Here is a 22,646-nt window from a genome sequence, read left to right as displayed (position 1 = left end):
ATGACAGCCTAAGCCATCTGATGATTTGAAATCTAAAGAGCAAAATGAAGAGTGAAGAGAAACATTAAGGCTGAGAAGTATGTTCTCGCTTACTCATCCCCCTCTCTCTCTTGCATACCACTTGATCTCTTATCCACTAGTATTGCTGAACAGTCTCTTGTTGTCTTCACCTTAATTATGTGTGGTATTTCTTGCTTGATATCATAGAAATAAGGTAGGGAGGAAAGATTGAATTTTTTATGTTTACACATTCAAAATCATCTCTGTTTTAATAAAAAAAACTTCAAATTATAGAGGAAATTGGTGTGTGATTTAAGTGTCTAGCAGATCTTTACATTTGGAAAACATTATAGGCATTACTGATTTAGGTGGGATTTAGAGGAAATAGCAACAAATTTGGGGGGGGGGGGTTCAATGTTGATTTTTGTTGCAAAACTCAGGTTGTGGAGATATTGTGCGATATATTATTGCATATACTCCACTTAGATTGACTTTGGTACTAGACAGGGTAAACCGTTGTCTCATAGTGAATATTTCTTATTTGGCATGATATTGTATTTGTATTTAGAGTTCTGTTTTGTGCTATATCATTTTTTATCTGAAGTAAGCAACTTAAACTTAAACCAAGTTGATGTCTAGTTTCTCTGGAATATACACCATTGTCCAACATTGACACTTGAAGATCACCCCATTGTCAACATCACCATCACCACTACAACACTCAATCAGCATTATGAAATTAACAAAACATATTTGCATATGCTGCGAATGCAATATTTGGTTTATTTGGCTGACGGAAGGTTTGGTTATATTTTATTTGTTCCCAGTTGCATATACTTTGTTGTAGTATGATGTGTTCTGGCTTTTTCTTAATGCTATGCGTTAGTTTTAAAGCCATATGAAAATGTGAATGCATTGCATAATTATAACTGAGGTAACGAAGGATAGCCTTTGTACAAAACTTGTGTGAAGGGGGTCAACCCCTTCTTTTTATTGGTGCAGATTAGTGATTTACAGGAAACCAAATAGCAATTGAAGCTTTTTGTGGAAATGTATTGGCACCAAATGGTGGATTCAAGGTTAGCATTTTTTACTTGTTGCAAGATTTTGGCTATTTTCGATACTTATCTTGAGTAGTACTTCCTTGATGATTGTTATGATTACAATGCAGCTCATTTTGATTAGATTCTCATACTTTAATTTCTTGATGTGTTAGTTGCTCTTAGAATGGCACAGAGGTGAATAACCATTTGCCAATAAAAAATGTTAATGTCAATTTTCTCAAGAGAAGGTTTGACTTGCATAGTTGTTAAAATGGGTATATTGGATCAGGGTCCAGAAATAGACATAAAGAGTAAAACGTGAGGTCAAGAGGTGAGGTTTTTCTCTCGATAAGAAACAATAGGCAAATGCCAGTCATATTTGGGTCTGTTGCTTTGTCTTTTAAGTGTGTTGCTGTTCATTTCTATGTTACTTGGTAGCCTTTTCTTTCTGCACAACAATTTAGGTTTTATTTTTGTTTAAACCAAATGTTTAAAGGTGCCATCAATGGAGGGACCTTAGGTGGTTCTTTGGAAGCAAACCTCAGGTGCTTAAGGAATGCGCTTCGATTATTCAAAGTTAACAACACTCTCTTTTGGACTTGATTTGATTTGTTTAACAAAAGAACATGATCTCATCACTAATTTGGTATTTAATACAAGGATCATACTTGATTAAATTGGGGGTCTGTTGTCCACAATTATCGTATAGTTATTGAAATTAAACAGTCAACTCTTAAATTTTAAACTATTGTATCAATCAAAAGAAATTTGTAGAACCCTACATCTGTTTGGACAACCAAAATTGTTGTTCATGTTTCTGACGGGACTAAATCATGCTTGGGGGACAAGGTTACCATTAGTTTCACAAAATCTTAATGTCGATAAACTTGTGATTGTATGGTTAGTGTTTGGTTAAAATGCTTACAATTTGACTTTATCATATTTTCATGGTCATTTTCATTTTATTTATTTCAAATTAGGAACTTTATTTAGGCAATAATATTGACTTTCTATCAGTATTGTTAGACTCCTTTCATTTTGAGGTTATTTTCTTCCCTTTCATTTAATTAAAAAGTATTGGGTATGTTTTGTTAACTAGTTATTTATTAAACTTGAGGGGATTAGAATTATCATTCTAATGGGTTATAATTTATTGTAGCTATATTTGTTTAAAATTTCTATTCTTTTATGCACAATTCAATTGTGCAGTTATTTAGTTTATTTATTTCGTCTTTTATTTAATTAAATAAAAATAATAAAAAATTTAATTGTTTGAATTTACCTTACATATGTAATTAATGAGGTCAATTAGTGAAAATAAAGTCTAAACTGAAAGACTCTTTTCACTTTTTAAAATTGGTGTATGTTTTAATTTATTTCTTGACGTAACTTAAAATATTTTTGGAGGGACAAAATTCACTTTTGATTTGTTAAATTATATTACCATTATGTATTTATATTTGTTGGTGAATTGCATTATATATAATTATATGTGTGGTAAATAATTCATAATAATTATATATATTTCACAAATCATATTATTTATAAGTAATCACATCACTTTCACTATAATTAATTATTAATTAAAACATCACTACCACTTTTAGTAACATAATAAATAAATAATTATTTCTTTATGTAGTTTGTCAATAATTATTGAAATAAAAGAACATGCCGAAAAAATAAGTTGTAAACACTTTAAAATTTGTAAAAATTATAAAATTAGTGATAGAATATCGTGCATAAAGTTCAAACTATTTAGCATATTATTTATAGTATTTATGAGTATATATCCCTATTGAGATGCATAATTTAGTATATAATGTTTATTTTAATGTCGATAAACTTGATTTGTGTGGTTAATGGTTGGTTAAAATTTTTATATGTATTTTGATATAATCATTAGATTTAAAATTTTAAATTCTATCATTATTTTAAATTAAATTATTTTGTATGTTTTATGTCACCACGAAAGTACACCTATTAATACAATGTAGGGTTAAAATGGAGTTCACAACTTAGGTTAAATATCTCACTTAAATTATATCATTGATAGATTTAATCATACTTGAAAAGTGTATTTGTATGCATTCTCATTTTACTTTTAGAGAATAGCATATATGTATTTGTTCTATTGAATTCAAAACTAAAAATTTTGTTTAGGTAATCAAAATGGCATACTATAAGTACCTTTCAAATTTATTAATATTTTTGAGTAGTATAACCATACCATTATCCACACAAATTTAGTATGCTACTGTTGCTAGTGCTTTTTATTAAGGTTCCATCTCGTATGGTAATTAACTTTTGCTTGTCATAATATTAAGTGGTTAAAATATCATTTGATATATTTATTATTTAATTAGTTCTTACTCTTATTACACGATTAATTGATATAGAAATTTAAAGAATAAAAAATTCACTTAATATTTAAATTTCTTCACGCGCAAAATTTTTTAGTGCTTTTATTTATTTATTTATCTATTTCAGATTATTTAATTGATATTATATGTACATAAAAATATATTTTTGTATAAAGATGGTCATTTTACATAAAAATAAATGAATGAATTATTGCTATGATAGAAGACAACTAAAGGGAATAAAATAAGGTGTACAAATAATTTGCTGATATATGAAAGAAAAGTATAACATAAAAAAATGAAAGTTGTTAGACAAAAAGTTCTATTTTGTAACAAGCGGAGTATGAAAGTTGTTAGACAAAATATTATAGAACTCTTTTTTTATAATTTATTAAAATTATAGATTTGAAATTTAACTTTATCATCATATTTAAAAAATATCATTTTCATTTAAGGTAATAATAATAAATATTATAAGCATTGTAGAACTTTTTTTATTTTGAGATTATTTATTCGTGTTCATTTAATCGAAGTATGTATTCAATTGAGTATATTTTGTCAACTAATTATTTATTAAGTTTGAGGGATTCGAATAATCATTTTAATGGGTGCAACTTATCATAGCTACATGTATTTAAAAGAAAAAAATATTTTTTTAATTCGTTAATAAGTATGTTTAATTTTAATTTAATCATATAAGTATGTCTATTTTTTGGACAAAATGCATAAAACCCCCCTGTGTTTTAAAAAGTCTGCAAAAAGCACCCCCTTGTTATGAGAATAGGCTAAAAGCCCCACTGTGTTTTGTAAAACTAAACTCAATCGCCCCCTCTCCGTTAAATCCAACTAACAGTGTTAATTTTTTAAAAAATAACTGTTATACCCTTACTTATTATATATTATTTCTTATATTAATGACCGTTGGATCTTCTTTAATCTAATATTGATCGTTAGATCTAATCAATTAATCTCGATCGTTAGATTTTAAAAAAATAAAAGGTCTAGATTCAAAAAATTATTTAACTTATATTATATATAAATAATTTTATAAATTTAAAAATATATTATTATTATATATGTAAAAAAAAAAATAACTACCCACCCTACCCCCATAGCCCCCCCAACCCCCCACCCCCGGCTTCCCCTTCCCCGCTTCAATTTTGTCGCCGGCGGACAAAAGTTTATTAAATTATTGTATCTTCGTAAATTCTTTATCAAATTGAGTGAGGCCGGTCTCGTTAGAATCGTATTGAAGAGACGAGTCTAATGGTGGTGGTTTGAGATCGAGATTCGATCGGACGGAGACGAATCGACGAAAAATATGTTTGGAGATCGTGACTTGAGCCCACTCTCTATGATTGACGAAAACTCAAATTGAAGGTATGTAAATGTGCGTCTTAAAGAGAGAATTCGAATGGTACCATTTGCCGTTAAAACTTCATCCGGATGGCGCCGGAAACTTATTTCTAAGTTTAAGTTTCCGGCGAAAAAGGGGCGAAAATCCCCACCTTTTTTTTTAATTTTTTAATTAATTTTAATTATATTAGTTAAAATATAATTTAGTTAATTAAGAATATTTTAAATAATTATAATAATTAAATATTTTGGCTAATTAATAATAATTATTGTAATTAAATATATATTTTAATTAATTAAAAATATTAGTTAGATTTAATAATTAACAAATACAAAATTATTTGAATTTAAATATAATTTAATTTAATATTTCAATTTAAATTTAATATGGCAAAATTTAATTTATTTTTTAAGGTGAGAAATGACAAAAATAATACATAAAACAAGCAAGAAACCCCTTTGTATGTTATATAGACCTATAGAGGGGTATTTTGGTACAAAAAATCATTAAATATCAACCTAAACCACAGAGAAAGACTACCAAACGCAACATACGCGCGTCTTCTCCACTTCCCGTTAATTGCTAACAGAATGGGGGTTTTTTGCTGATTAAAACAAAACAGGAGGGGGGTTTTAGCCTATTCTGAAAACAGGGGGGGTGCTTTTTGCAGACTTTTAAAAATACAGGGGGATTTTATGCATTTTGTCCCTATTTTTTATTAACTCCAGTAACTTGCAAAATTGATTAGATTTAGTCCATTGAGGGTTTTTCACTGTTTTTTTTCTGGCCAAAATTTTAAATTTACCTGGAATTTACTAATGTGTAAATTAGTTGGTCCAATTTCCGGTCAATTAACCACGTGTCCTGCCACATGGGAGTGTACGTGGCTTGTATGCTGACTGGGCAGACCCTTCTCTCTACAAAACTAAATTCATTTAAAAAATTCAAATAAAATTAACAAAAAATTTGATTAGGGAAAAAAATGAGCTTATTACCTTGTAATCTTGACAGGAATGGAACCTCCTCCTAATAAAGTTCATATACGCAATGAGGTTAATTAGTGTTATTATTTATTTTATTTAAATTCTTTCATATTTTTGTTTTATTTTTGGAGTGTTTATTTTGTGTTGTAGAGAGAAAAATTGAGATAAATAGGTATATTTTATTTTTTAATTTAGAACTAAAAAGATTAAAATATATATTGTAAGTTTAGTTATCTTTTCAGAGGGACAAAATTTATTTTTATTTTATTTTTGTGGTGAATAAATTATTAAATTTTAGTTTTTACAAAAAATAATGGTATATCTCATAAATAATTAATTATTTACAATTAATCATTACAACATTATTTATGATTAATTTTAATTAAATCGTTCTGCCAGTTCCATTTATAATTAAAATATTATTTATAATTAAATAATTATGCATTTAACAATTAGTTAATTATTTCTTTTTGTCTCTCCTCGACTCTTTCACTAGAATTGTTATTATATATGTGGTATCAATTGTTTCAAATGAAATTTAATGCACAATCTTTTGTCACTAGTTAATAATCATTTTAAACTTATAATAGCTATATTTATTTAAAATTTTCTATTTATGCACAATTAAATTGTATTATTATTTAGTTTATTTATCTTCTCTTTTAATTAAATAAATAAAAATAATAAAAACACAATAGTTTGAATGAAATGACCACATGTATGTAATGAGGTCGATTAGCGTTATCCGTTATTTTATTTAGAGTCTAAATTAAATGGACTCTTACATATGTTTTTTGTTGTGGTGGAAAGAAAAAAATAAATATGTTTGGAATTTTCTTTTAGATAACTAAAAACAGATTAAAATATATATAGTGTATGTTTCCAGATGAATAAAATTTTACATGTTCATATAATTATATTTGTGTGGTAAATAAATTATTAATTTTTATTTTTTCAAAAAGCTAAATATATATTTCATAAATAATTAATTATGTAAAATTAGTCACATCACTTCCAATCCCATTAAAACATTATTTATAATTAATTATTCATTAAAACATTGTCACATCACTGGCACTTTCATTTATAATTAAAACATTATTTATATTTAAAAAAATTGAATATGTTGGTGGTGGTGCTATTTATTAAGATTTCATACTGTTATCTTCTGATTCATAATGGTTAAAATATTCTTTGATATTTTATTATTTAATTAGCTCTTACTCTTATTATAAGATTAAAAAAACTAAACAATAAAAATTTCACACAACATGCTCAAAGTTGTAGTACTTTTATTCATTTATCTATTTCAGTTTATTTAATTAATTTTATGTGTATTAAAATATTTTTTTCTACAAAAAAGATGGTCATTTTTCATAAGAATAAATATTTTTAAGAGAATGAACAAATTGACTAATTTTTGTTGCTACGGCAAAAGACAACTAAAGAGAATAAGATAAGGCATGTAAATAATTTGTTGATTAATATAACAAAGAAAAATGGGATTTGAAATATGGGATTGTATACAAATAAGATGAAACAGAGTGTCACATATGTTAGATGTCATTCTTCTTGTTTTGGACAAAATGTATAAAAAAACTCTCCTATTATGAGAATAGGTGAAAAGCTCCCCAGTGTTTTATAAAACTTAAATCAATCACCTCCTCTCTGTTAAATTCAACTAACGGTGTTAATTTTTTTTGAAAATGATTGTTATACACTTAATATATATTATTTCTTATTTTAATGAGCGCTCTTCTTTGAACAAATATTAATGATCTAATCAATTAATTTCAATCGTTCAATTTTAAAAAATAAAAAGTTTAAATTCAATAAATTATTTAACTTATTAAATTTAAATTTTAAAAATTATTATTAAATTCCAAAAAAAAAAAAGCTAACTACCCCACCACCATCTCCGCTACGGCAATACGATTTATTAAGATCATTATATCTTCGTAAATTCTTTACCAATTTGAGTGATGTCAGTCGAATCGTCTCTGAGACCGAAATTTGATCGGACGGCGATGAATCAATGGCAAACATGTTCGGAGGTTGTGTCTGAACCTAATCTCTTCGATTGACGAAAACTAAAATTGAAGGCATGAAATTGTTTGATTTTTCTTTTTTTTAATTTTTAATTAATTTTAATGATATTAATAAAAATATTTTTTAGTTAATTAAGAATATTTTAAATAATTATTATAATATAAATCTATATTTTAATTAATTTAAAATAATTTTAGATTTAAAAGTTAACAATTATAAAATTATTTGAATTTAAATATAATATAATTTATATTTAATATTAAATAAATTAAATATAATTTATTATTTTAATTATATCTTCGTGAATTCTTTACCAATTTGAGTGATGTCAATCTCGTTAGAATCGTCTCTGAGACCGAAATTTGATCGGACGGCGATGAATCAATGACAAACATGTTCGGATGTTGTGTCTGAACCTAATCTCTTCGAAGACGAAAACTAAAATTGAAGGCATGAAATTGTTCTATTTTTTTAATTAATTTTAATTATATTAATGAAAATATTTTTTAGTTAATTAAGAATATTTTAAATAATTATTATAATATAAATATATATTTTAATTAATTTAAAATAATTTTAGATTTAAAAGTTAACAATTATAAAATTATTTGAATTTAAATATCATATAATTTATATTTAATATTAAATATATTAAATATAATTTAATATTTTAATTTAAATTAAATATATATTTTAATTAATTTAAAATAATTTTAGATTTAAAAGTTAACAATTATAAAATTATTTGAATTTAAATATCATATAATTTATATTTAATATTAAATATATTAAATATAATTTAATATTTTAATTTAAATTATAAAAAAATGCAAAAACAAAATAAAATAAAATAAAAGACATTTTAGTGAAAAATACCTAAAAAAAGGGTAAAATGCAAAAATGCACCTTCCATTAATTACTAATGGAATGTTGCTGAGTTTTAGAATACAGAAGGAGATTTCTATCCTATTCTCCTAACAAAAGATTTTTTTGAAAAAATTTTAGAGCAGGGGAATTTTATGTATTATGTCTTTTTGTTTTTGATGCACTCATGTATCAATGTCATTCTTTTTTGTGTTATTATTTTCTTTTGTATATAAGCAAATTATTTGTACACCTCATTTTATTCTCTTTAATTGTCTTCAATTATAACAAGTATTTGTCAATTTATTCATTAAGTAAGATAAACTAGATAAATAAAAAAAAAAGGCAAAATTGCAATAGTGGTAGCAACGGGGTGGCATAATTGGGGCTTAGGATTTCAACATAACGTGCGCAACTTAAACACGTAGGAGCTTGCGTGGTGAATGATGTGGCTTTAGGCGGGAAAATACTTAAACACGTCCGTGTTTTTGGTCCCAATTATGCCACCCCCATACTTACGGGACCGATTTTATAATTTTGCCTAAATAAAAATACTAGAACTTTGCACATGAAAGAAAATTTAAATATTAAGTAAATTTTTTATTATTTAATTTGTTTAATATCTTCTAATACGAGTAAAAATTAATTAAATAATAAATATATCAGAAAATAACGACTTAATATTATGACAATCAAAAATTAATTACCATAAACCTTATAATAGCACTATCAACACAATAGCATACTCGATTCGTATGAAAATTTTAATTTGGTATGTTTATACTACTAAAATATAACTTTTTAGCAAAAAGTTCAGAAAAAGTTCTCATTTTAATTGCCTAAATAAAGTTTTAATTCAGATAAATATATGTTGTTCTCTAAAGGTAAAATGAGAATGATCATACCAATACAGTTTACAAATATGATTAAATCTATCGATTATATAATTTTACCAAAATATTTGATTTAAGGCATGAACTCTAAATACGTGATAGATAGTGACCTAAAATATACAAAACAATTTAATTTAAAATGATGATAGAATTTAAAGTTATAAATCTAATGATTATATCAAATGCATATACGGATTTTACCAAACACTAACCATGCAAATCAAGTCAATATACTTTTGCACAGTATTTTATCACAAATTTTATAATTTTTACAAAATAATCGTATTTTCTTGGCATGTTCATTTATTTCAATAATTCGTGACAAAATAAAAAAGATATAATTAGGTAGTGATGTGATTAATAATTTAATTATTATTTTAAAAAAATAAAATTTAATAACTTGTTTAACACATGATATATGTTTCAATGCACCTACAAATATAAATTAACACTAATTATATAAAGGGGACATAATTTAACAAATTAACAGTGAAATTTGTTCATCCAAAAACAAAACTACACATACAACACATATTTAAGTTTATTTCAAAAATAAATTCAAACAAACACTAATTTCAAGACATAATTTATTTCTATTTTTTTCTTCTATCTCCATAATGCAAAACAAACACTCCAAAAAGAGTAACAGTTCATTTAATTTATTTCTCTAATTGACCTCATTACGACAGGTTTAATTCAAACAATTGTTTTTTTTTATTTCTATTTATTTAACTAAAAGATAGAAAATTTTAAATAAATACAGCTACCATAAGTTACAATTCTTTTAAAATAATTATAAAAAATAATTGTAATCCCTCAAACTTAATAAATAACTAGTTAATAAAATATATCCAATACATAAATTTTATGGGAAAGAAAATAATCTAAAACTAAAAATAATTTTACACTACTTATATTCCATCATTTTTATTGCCTAAATAAAGTTCTTAGTTTGAAATAAATAAAAATGAGAATGATCTGAAAACACATTTTTGAAATATGATGATGGAGTTAAAATTTTTGAATCTATCAGTTATATAACTTATGCAAGATGTTTAATTTAAAGAGCAAAATCCATTTTTAACCTTACATTTTATTTTAAACCAGTTATCATTAGATGCTAAATAGGGATACATACTCATAAATAATAAAAGTAATATGCTAAATAGTACGAATTTTATCATGAAATTTTATGCCCGATGTTCTATCACTAATTTTATAATTTTTACAAAATAGAACTTTTCCATGGAACCTTTTTCTTTTTGGCATGTTCATTTATTTCAATAATTAGTCACAAAATACATAAAGAAATAACTATTTATTTATTATGTTAAAAGAAGTGGTATTCATGTTTTAATTAATAATTAATTATAGTGAAAGTGATGTGATTAATTATAAATAATATAATTTATAAAATATATATTATTTCAAAAAAATAAAATTTAATAACTTATTTACCACACATAATATATACATTTCAACCCAACAACAAATATAAATTACATATAAAGGGGATATAATTTAACAAATCAACAGAGAACTTTTTCCCTCCAAAAATATTTTAAGTTACACAAAAAGAAATCAAAACATACACCAATTTTCAGAACATATCTCTTATTTTCTCTCTCTATCTCTACAACGCAAAACGAAACACTCAAAAATGAATTTAGACTTTATTTTCACTATTGACCTCATTACATACATATGAAAGGTTAATTCAAACAATTGAATTTTTTTATTATTTTTATTTAACTAAATAAAAAAGAAGATAAATAAACTAAATGATTGCAACAATTGAATTGTGCATAAAAGAATATATAGCTACAATAAGTTGTAACCCATTAAAATGATAATCCTAATCCCCTCAAGTTTAATAACTACTTAGTTAAACATATCCAATATATTTTAATTAAATGAAAGGAAAGAAAATAATCTCAAAATGAAAGAAATTTTACAATAATGGTACTGCGTCACTATTATTGCCTAAATAAAGATCAAAATGAAAATGACCATGAAAATACGTTATGATGGAGTTAAATTTTTTAAATCTATCATAATTAGGGGTGCAAAATCCATTTTTTAACCCTACATTCTATTTTAAACCAATTATCATTAATCTTATAGTTAGTTAACAAAACAGATCCAATTTCAAAAGAAAGAAAAAAAGAGAATATTTTAACCATACAATCAAAAATCAGTTATACACAACTCATGTGGATAAGTTAATAATTATTCTATTACTCAAAAATATTAAAAAAGAAAACACTAACTGAACAACTAAAGTACTTTTTTAGTGTGCTAATAGGAGGTGGTGTTCCTGAATTTAAAAAAGCAACAGAATCAAGCAAATTGTTGGGCATCCCTATTTTACATTCCCATGTTTTACACTGCAACTCTATTTTCGTTCTCAGTAATGCCATTGTCCATGTCAATTCTGTATTAGTGGCAACACAAATGATGCAACAAATACTGGTTCTGTCTTCCACACTCTAAAATGAGATTCATCTCCTACTATAGGATCCAGACTAAAGTTTTTGAAACTTACTAGATATAATCCAGGGGAAATGTGAAAACCCCCTTGCAAAATAGGAGGAACGAATAACTTCAGTATCAGTGTGTGGTAACATCTACGTGGAGGAGGTAAAATGCAGGTTCAAACATTTCAATTTCTTACTTAAGAGACTAACTAATAAGAGGAATATATGAGAAAATACAGGGTCACAGTGCACAACTTTCCTATGTAGATTAATGCATTTATGTTCCTCCACATAAACAATGGACCTATTCTCGACCACAGATATGCCACTTACCTCTTCATACAGCTTTGTGATTGGCGAGCCTGAATCTTCTTCAAGTTTTGGAATGAAATTAGCAAGTTAGGTATATCAGTACAACAATATTCATCGAACGGAGGTATTAAAAGCTGATATATTACCTCAACATAAAGGTCATATAAGTCGTAAATCTTATTTTCCAAAACACCATCCATGCTGTATTTTGTTTCGATGTTTCTTTGCCTTGGGGATCGCCTCTTGGAAATTATCTGAATTTGTGGTTCGTTGCTCCACCTGAAAAGTACTTCAAATATTAGGCAACAAACAACAATTAGAAACATTAATCCTAAATACTCCACACAAGCACCAACTGTACTTGCATGATGGAGAGCAATGATTGGTGGTCACCATCGTTCATGGTTACTAAAGTACTAATTGTTTCTTTTCCTATCTCCATTACAAAGTTCCACACATGAAAGAATCTTGATGTTTGTCTTAAAATGGATTGGGCTACATCCATGCATAAATAGATGCCAAGAAACATAATGGATTAATCTTGCCAGGTTTCTATAATCAAGTGAAAGAGTGCATACTAGTGTATAATGTTAACAATAATGTTATCTATCAAAGCAGCAAAGCTAATTCAAAACAAAACTCACATATGCTCCAACTTCCCACAATTAACGAAACACCAATCATGGTTTATAGCCAAGTTTCTAAAATTCAGTCAATGGCTAGCAAATGCTTAACCATATAACCGATGGTGATGCGTCTCATAATACTATACAACATCAACATGCTTTCCAAATATCAAATGTGAAAATTAGACTCCAAACACATAAACCTGACACCAACCATATGTTCAGAGATCCAACAAGCAACATTGAGCTTAGCATCCATCCTTGCAATGCAATGCTATGTCCACTTGCCTCATAAACTATTATGGAAATCAATAATTAACATGACTTAGTCGAAGAAGGCAAATTAGTCTCAGTTCTGTCAGAGATCAATCTCCATTCTTGCTATGCTTTGAGAAACAAATTGCTTAAAACGCTTCTGGTCCGTCAATTGAACATCTTGAAGAAGACGATTGACCAAATTGACAATTTCAACAACCGAATCAATCTTCAGCTATTTCTGATAAATTTGATAAGGAAAGTAATAGTTGAGGACCAAAGCTTGTTGTCCCATTGAGCTTGAGGCAGTTGGTTTCTTTAGAAAATGACAAAACCTACCAGTTAATTCAATAAGATCAAAACTAGAACACGAGGCAACAGAACAAAACGAGACCCACATAGAGGACCAAGCCCTGACCTGCATAAGATGTTAACTTATCACTTTGTCCCCTTTCTTAAAACTTCTAACATATAGAGAAGTGCACCATGCTTAAAAAGAACATGAACAAAAGAAATGAATATAAATATGCACACATGAACCTGTAAAATAACTACCAACACTTTTCAACTAAGCCATGGCCCATACCTTGGGTCATGGCTATACAAACTATTTATGCAAAAGTGACGATGGTAAGGTTCGAAATTTGCATGTAGTTAAATTAAAAAGAAAAATACTAGAAATTAACAGGGTAAATAAATCTTCAACACGTTCTGACATAGCTTTGCCTCGAACAATTATATGGCTGCACAGATCCTCCTTCCCTCGAACTGATGGTGTGAAAGGATATAGTGATATCTCACCAGCTTTTCTTCTAATTAATTGGTTCAGTTGTACAAAATCCAAATCTTTAGTACCCATCTCCAGCAATGACTGGCTGTTGACACCACATACCATATAAATTTAATGTTTGATTTGGTGATGAGAGTTACCATGAAACTCCTAAAGCCAACAGAAAGCAAAACCAATTATCTTCAGTATATCACATGAGGTTCTATTTCTTGAAAACTAAATCTCCATTACAAGACTGGTAACAACATTATGTTTCAACAATTATACTCCAGGTTTCTTTCTTCAGATATTACAGCATAAAAGATTTCAAAGCTGTTATGGTTTTTCTTAAGTATGTACACTTCCATCATACTAAAACAAGAGAGAAACAATAAAAAATTGCAGGCTCGAAAAAGTTCAAACCGAGCCTCAGACTAAAGAGCTTGGGTCATTCTGCTTGACTGACTACACTGCCCTGTTGTAGCTGACGATGGAGGTAATATACATGGGCCTTTCAGGCTTAGGTACCGTATTTATTGATAGGATAGTGGTATAACACATAAAATGGACATGACATAGTTGCATCCATCACATGAAGAGGGGGGAGGCGATCAACGATGATTGATTTTCTGATACTGATCTATAAATATGGTTTTTTCTTTGCAGGACAGAAGGCATCTCAGATGGTTGTCACAACAATGGTCCTATGGGGAAAAAGGAGGTTCTAGGAATGATTTAGTTAACAGAATTAACAGCTTTTTAAGAAATATATCTATGAAACATGCAGTTGTTTCCAAAAAGTGGGTTGTGGAACAACTACTAGTTGCCATCTCACCAGAATAATGGTACCAAAGGAAGAAGCTCTTACTTCAAAGATCTCATATTGAAAACAACTTCAGCATATAAAAGATCATTTGTGAATAGATCATGCTGCAAGACCTTTATCCAATTGATATCACCAACCTACAATTGGAAGCAATGAACTTTATTAGAAAAAGAGAAGAAATTTACAGAAAATATTTATAGTATTGTCACCATCTCATCACGATAGTGTTCAGCAAGATCCTCCTGGCTCATGCTAGCTCTCACCTTTGCCAAGTTTTCTTTCTCAGCTGCTTCATCACGAGAAGCTTTCTTGGATATGGCTACCTGCATCTCAATAGTTAAACGGTGTGGGTTATTCAAAATAAATTTTTCGATTATATGAGCAAAGACTGCTTTGGAGCCTTCCTTAGCTATTCTAGCTTAAATGCCTATAAATGTTCCTAATATTTTAATGGCTCGAAGAGATCCATATCATAAATCCAGTTCCCTTGTAACATAAAAAGTTCTTATCAGAATATTTCAGATTTCCAAAACTTAGAAGAGAAAAAGGAGCAGAGAAGAAACCAAGTTAATGAAGATATGATAACAATATAGGACTCCTTACAATGTACTGAAGCATTAGAACGAAAACTCAATTGGATTCATTGATGTTCTACAGCGTCAGAATGAAAGAGAATAACTAACAGATTGTACAATGGAATGCAGCTAAGCGATGAAGAAGCAGCAAACACCAACTCAGTATCATCAATGTAAACACCAAACATGAATAGAATAACTAACAGATTGTATAACGGAATGCAGCTAAGCGATGAAGAAGCAGCAAACACCAACTCAATATCATTAATGAAGGAAATCTTTTTTAGTCCAATACTAAACTGAGGCTGGAGGAGCTCACTTCAACCCCCCAACCAACAAGAGTATCGTCCTTACCACTCTCCAGCAGGATTTTCTCACAATTTTTCTCACAGGAGAAGCAGGGGTTCCCAACATTAAATGGTCAAGAAAACCCAGGGAATGCTCAGTCTCCAAATTCTTTTTCAGGTCATCCCCTTCGGCAGCAGTTTCTTAGAGCCAACTCTTGATTCCTCAGCAGGTGAATTTGTTTTAAACATATCAAGATATTCTGCATGGGAAAGCATGGTCAATGTAAGGCAGAACAAGCTTCAAATTGAGAGCTAATTGCATAATCCAGAGCAGCATCTTCCTCTTCACTACTTCCATGATCCTACAAATTTCGCACATCACAAAATAAAATCATGACATTGAAAAAAAAAAAAAGCATAATCGTGTAATTACCAACTAATTTTGTAGGTAAGCAATTAATAAGCATATATCAGCATATCGCAAACATTAAATTTGTAATGTGTGCCTCTCTTTTCAGTTCGCCTAACATGAATCTGTCAAGTATGTATATTGAATAATTAAATAAGTGCTAAAAGTTCAATTTACGATAAATTAACAGTGTAAAATTAAAACAAAATTCCAACAATATCGTAATTGCGCCAAATAATCAGCAATAATCAAACAAAATTGACAATCATGAATTCTTTTACTAATCGATAAAATATTAAATTTTCTAGCACAAATTCATCTATAAGATGTACCTACTATACTTCTTCCAAAATAGCATATTCACGTACAAAACTATCAATAAGTTTTAAAATTCAAATTGAATCAATAAGTTACCCTTAAACTCAGTAATCCATGAAACATACCACATATATTCGCCTGATTTTCTCAATAACGGTGCTGAAACTGTTTGTCCCTGCTTGAGCTAGGGATACTTCGTTTCATTCTCCTCCGGCGGCTGCTTCGAAGAAGCCACTATAGGAGTCAGAACCAGTAGCTGAGACACTGGCTGCTGATAGGCTTCCGAAAATGGGCAAGAAGCTGATGGGCCAAACCCACTTGCCTTACTCCAGGTGGCTTATGTGAGCTTTTTCCACGAAACTATTGTCGTCTCACCAGGCCTCACGCAGTTCCATCATTAACCAAAAGACGACCGCATGAGGACATTGGTCTCGACCCTGAACCCGAATTGGCTCCACTGTCTTTTTCCATTAATTCAGTGTTTTTGTCAATCTTTGATCTACAAAGGTTATTGAAGATTTATTATGTAATTCAGCAAAACGTCGGCAAATCCAATTTTTGCATATTTAAATATGTATTTCTCAGGGATGACTATTTGATTATATTAAGTAATCTCATATGAGTTTGTTTTGCAACTTTAATTATTTGCATCTAAACTTAGAAAAACCAAAAAAGGTAAAGGAATCAAGGAAAAATGCAGACCACATACACATCATTAACATACTCATAAGTTACAGCACAAGATTTCTCAAATAATATAACCACAAGAGCTACATGCATGCAATATTCAAGTTGAGAGACTAATGCATCAATGCCAGAAAATATAATGGGGGCCTCCCAACCCATCTAACAATGACAGAACATAGCTTTCCAATCATAAAAGTTCTAGAGATCACTATTTGCGCCATCCTCGAAAAGGCGCGCGCCGTGCGCCATGGCTCCAGGTGCCCTTGGGGCCATTGTGCGCCGTGCGCCACTGACTACTATGGTATAGTTAAAAAGTTTTATCCTTGGGGGAGAAGGATCCTCATAAGCATCACCGCTGCTATATACTGAACTTGCACCCTGCTAATATGGCCATCTAAAAAGGAACAGTCCATAATATTAAAGAGAACTATAATAATATAGCACTCAAACATTTGTTAGTATAATTATTCCCAGTTTTATTGGTAAAATAATATCAATGCCAGAATCTATCACTTCCGAACCAAAAATAGTAGTCAGATAAGGCAAAGCATGTCAAAATAAAGGCTTTTACACATGATATAAACCAAAAATAGAAGGAAAAGACTGTTGCAAATTTGTTGAAGTTATTGCCTCCTAGACAAAATAAAATACTATCATTCCCTACTATAAATATGTAAAAGCTAAGCTTATCAAACTCCGCCAACCTTAAACCAATGCAGCCTCAAGTAAAAGTCTGACACTGCAAAAAACATGTTCCCAATATTCTGCCAATAATTCGCAATAACAAATGTAACCTATGTGCAAATAATCTTAAAACACAAATGCAATACATAATGCAAATGCTAACTTATCGTAATGAGGGTAAGAGGCCAATCACATCACAACATTGTCTTGCCAAGTAGAGAGTAGAACAATCAAGCTTCCACAAAATCATAGGTTTCTAAATGTCACCATACTCATCGCTTCAACACAACACCCTTTATCTCCTTATTTATGCCTACGTTGGGACTATTTTTGTTGTTCTTTCTTTTTTTGGCCACTAATGATTTTTTTTTCTTTTTTCTTCCCCTTTTGTTTTGTCACGGCTTTTATTTCCTTTCTTTTTTCTTTTCTGCTCGTGACTTGCGTTAGGCCGTATTTCGGTCTTTTGACGCGAATGACAACACTTGTGGTGAAGGCACCCGGTTACTCAACCAAAAAATATTTTACCTAAAGTGCTTTGCATGCTCATGGCTCTAGTCACCGTTTTATGTGAATAACAACATTTGTGATGAAGTTACCCAGTTACTAAGTGACCTAAACCAGCGGAGCATATGTGAGTTTCCTTTTTCTTGCTATTCTTTCTTTTTTTTTTTTTCATTCATGCTAAAAGAAATTTTTACGGGGAATGGCCTTTGAATTTTTCAAAATGATGCATGTCCCAATTTAGGCTAATAAGGATCAATCGGGCGGCGTTTTGAAAAACATATATGATTTCACAAGAACTCCTATGATTGAATGGAAGCAAAGACATTCCAACTCTTTTTCCAGCAATTTAAAATACATGAAATTAGACCTCAACTACTCCACATTTACTCAAAGCAACAATCACATAACGCAAGTGCACATTCATGTCTCAATCTTATGCTTCATAAAATTATTCGTCAAATTACCAACTGTCACTCTTGATAAACTCAAAGAAAGAAAAAGTATTTTGATAGTATTTGAAAAAAGAAAACAAAAGAAAAGTAGTTTGATAGTATAATAGACGACCAATAAAAACTTAAAATGGTAGAAATCCTTTACATTTGAAATGGTTTATTGGGTCCTTGCATCAAAATTGGAATATGAGAAGTTCTATGTAATTTCAATTGAACCAAGAGTCTAACCCCAAAATGCTAAACTATCACAGACATTCCAACAATCAAATATGTCTCACAAAACTCAATATACCATAAAGAGCACATATTGTTTACTTGATTGAGATTACACTGAAGTACATCCCAATAAAAAAGATGAGGAACGCCCACAATAGTATATCAATTGGAAACCATTGAAAAATCATCCAAGAATATTTTTCAAAAGAACAAACTTGCTAGATTTAAAGAAAAGTACTGCACCATATGTAAGTGATGAATATCAAGATTTCAAGATAACAATACAAACTCATAAAAGGAAACATGTCTAATGCATGAAATGAAGATTGGGAGCCAAGAAAACCTTTTACCACCATTCTTTGCAAAGACTTTTTACTTTCTTTAGTCATCATGTGTGTTATTGTTTTCAAAGCCCCAGCCCTCCCAGCACAGCTGTAGTATTCCTCCTAGTTGCCACTTTATACACACTCCATTAGTAGTTACCATGCATGAGGAAAAACTGATAAGTTTGTGATTCCTCAACCAAAACTATTGCATGTTCATAAGAGGACGTTTATTATGGGTCATTTGGAAATTTTAATAAAAATTACAAACAGACTTACTTCTAAAGCGTTGATGACTCCCTCAAGCTCTACCGCCTTCTACGATCATTCCTCCGAACTTCCCTTATACAAGTCCACAAGCTTGCTCACCTATGTGGTCAAAAAACATTCATACAAGCCAACTGTCAAATGCATCGATATGGCAAGAGTCAAGACGTCTGCACGTAAATACGAACAACCAATGCAATGCTTAAAAGAGATAAGTAAGAAGGCCATCATATAACTAAGAAGAGCATGAATCATTATAGACACAACAGACGCCCAAAAGAAAAATGACAGTCTTTTAAGCAAGACCTTCGTTCTTTGTTATGCTTTGTTATGATGATTTTAGAATAAAGTACATAATAGATCAGGTCAAACCTTACTCAAGCAATTAAGTCTTGAAGTCACCACTACAAGTATATACCGACACAAAAAGTATGATTCATGATCAAAATTATCATTCCTCATGCCAAAAGATTCACACTATTCAAACCAAAAATCCACAAACAACCACAGATCCAGAAAAGTTCACATCCACAAAAAATGTTTCAAGATGAGTTACACCATAAAAATAAAATAATTACATAAAATAAACAAATTATGGAGCTAAAAAGATACTTACATAGATACAAACAGAGATGTCCTCCAATTAATTTCTTTTCTATTATATATAATATGTATATATGAATGCATACACCTCTTCATATTCTTTTTTAATACCCATTATGTTATACCCTTTTGTATCCCCCATTATGATTTGTAATTATAATGATTTATGGTGTATTTTGTAACCACATTTTTTGTGGTCTATAAATACCACCATGTATTTCATTTGTAAATAGATTTCGGAGTGAATAAGAAAGTTTGTTGGACAAATACATATATTATTTCTTTATATTCTATTAAGAGTGATAGGCCAATAAACTTAGAATTTCTCTAAGTTTATAACACGTTATCAGCACGACGTTACATTACGATCGATCAAGGTAAAATGTTAATTTTATCAGTATAATTTTTATTCTTTGTTTGTTTACCTCTACAATATCATAGCTACTTTTATTCTTGATTCTTCATAATAAAATATGAGTAATTATATTATATATTTCAATGTCTCCTGAAGTAGACATATATATAAATTCTCGATTTCATCCCCTGAAGTGGATGTGATATTGCCTCCAGAAGCAGGCATACAATTCTTGATTTTATCCCCTGAAGTGGATATGTTCTATAAAATTTCATTGCTTCCTGAAGTAAGTAATGAGTTAAAATCATCTCCAGTAGTAGGTGAAATATTTTATACCAACTATGTGCAATATCATCCCTGAAGCGATGATAAGTATATGCTTAATTTTCTCACCACCTGAAGTGTTTTGAGATAATGGCTTGATCAAGAAGCCCGATGCTTCTTCGTTTATTTATTTGATTTGTGATAATTGTTCGATAACATAGTTTTGTTTCATATGCCCATGTATGTATTTTTCATGTTTTGCTAGTATATGCAACAAAATTTATTTGTTAAGAAAATAATTTTGGCATGAATACCATTTAATTGCTATTTGTAACATTATAGGATTTAAGCCAAACTTATATATATTTAATTTCATGTATGCATGCCAAAATAATTCATACTAATTACATGGTAACTTATATGTAACTTAATGTTAGTAATATTTCATGTCATTTTTACTTTATATCATGTGTAATATATATTATTTTACTTTTATGTATATGTTGAATATTATGCTAAAAGTATATATTAACTTGTTGTAGCTTAATGGCCAATCTCACAAAATTGGATTTCGTTGCTCTTGATGTTTCTGAAGTCTCAATATTTAACAGTCAAAAGTCCTTTTCAACTCTGAAAAAGTTTAAAGGATCGATTTGACCATCAAAAGACTGTAATCTTACCACGTGCAAGATATGAGTGGATACAATTGCGACTGCAAGATTTCAAAACGATTGCTGAATATAATTCTGAAATGTTTCGAATTGTATCAAAATTGAGGTTGTGTGGAGAAGATGTGACGGATGAACAGATGTTGGAAAAAATATTTTCTACTTTTCATGCATCCAACCTTGTACTCCAGCAGCAGTACAGGGAACGTGGGTTCAAAATCTATTCAGAGTTGATTTCATGCCTGCTTGTTGCAGAAGAAAATAATCAGCTTTTGTTGAATAACCATCACACCCGACCCACTGGTTCCAAACCACTTCATGAAATTTCAACGGCATTGCCTGAAGCAAATGCTACTTCTTCACGAAAGGGGCGTGGTCGATACCATGGCCCACCACGAGGCCATTCTTATGGTCGTGGTTGTGGCGGTCACAGTCGTGGTCGTGGTTGCTGTAATGGTCGTGGTAATACATGGATTAATCCCAATATTCAGATGAACAATGGGAACAAGGCAAAGAATCAACAAGAGAAAACTACAAATGGAGATCTTTGCCATAGATGTGGGATGTCTAGACATTGGTCCCGTACCTGTCGTACGACACAACATCTAGTCAAATTATACCAGGCTTCTGTGAAAGCAAAGGGTAAAGAAGTTGAGACTAATCTTATTGAGGCTGGAATATCAGACAATACCCATATGGATGCATCAGATTTTTTCCAGTCTATTGAAAACGATGACAAAAATCTCCCAGAGTTGCCCTTACAGTTTGGAAACATTACTGAGGATTTCGACATGCTTGTTGATTAGATTTATCCCAAATGTTATTAGTATATTTCCAGTATTTAGTTATGTTTACTTTCATTTGTAAGGTATTTTTTTTTATCTAGTAATGTTTTTATATTTTATGAATGAAGTGTTTCTTTTACTTATTATATATCTATTTCATTTATATAGAATCGATCAAGCCATTACAAATCTCAATGACAAGGAACATTGTCTTGTTGATAGTGCCACTACGCATACAATTTTGAGAAACAAGAAATTTTTCTCAAGTTTGTTAATGACAAGAACAAATGTGAGTACTATTTCAGGAGTTAGTAATCTTATTGAAGGCTCCGGAAGAGCTACTATCTTGTTACCTGAAGGAACAAGATTACATATCAATGATGCCTTATATTCTAGTAAATCACAAAGGAACTTATTGAATTTCAAGGATAT

General features: G+C 29.5%; 1 protein-coding gene and 1 pseudogene across 1 annotated transcript; one reads left to right on the top strand and one right to left on the bottom strand.

Annotated features, from left to right (window-relative positions):
- Nucleotides 1-618: 618 nt before the first annotated feature.
- Nucleotides 619-18,705, bottom strand: LOC105179096 (presequence protease 1, chloroplastic/mitochondrial-like; annotated as a pseudogene).
- A 2,807-nt stretch (nt 18,706-21,512) lies between these two features.
- Nucleotides 21,513-22,235, top strand: LOC105179097 (uncharacterized). Its single transcript, XM_011102691.1, has one exon. It carries the CDS (start codon nt 21,513-21,515, stop codon nt 22,233-22,235), a length of 723 nt encoding a protein of 240 aa, XP_011100993.1.
- Nucleotides 22,236-22,646: the final 411 nt, after the last annotated feature.

This window comes from Sesamum indicum, linkage group LG7 (assembly GCF_026168435.1).
Source record: "Sesamum indicum cultivar Baizhima isolate 11 linkage group LG7, ASM2616843v1, whole genome shotgun sequence".
NCBI lineage: Eukaryota > Viridiplantae > Streptophyta > Magnoliopsida > Lamiales > Pedaliaceae > Sesamum > Sesamum indicum.
The sequence above is the reverse complement of the archived record's forward strand: the minus strand, read 5'-3'. Positions and strand labels throughout refer to the sequence as shown.

Excerpts from the sequence above, each read along its gene's own strand:
- LOC105179097 (XM_011102691.1), top strand. The coding sequence starts at position 21,513 with ATGTTTCGAATTGTATCAAAATTGAGGTTGTGTGGAGAAGATGTGACG.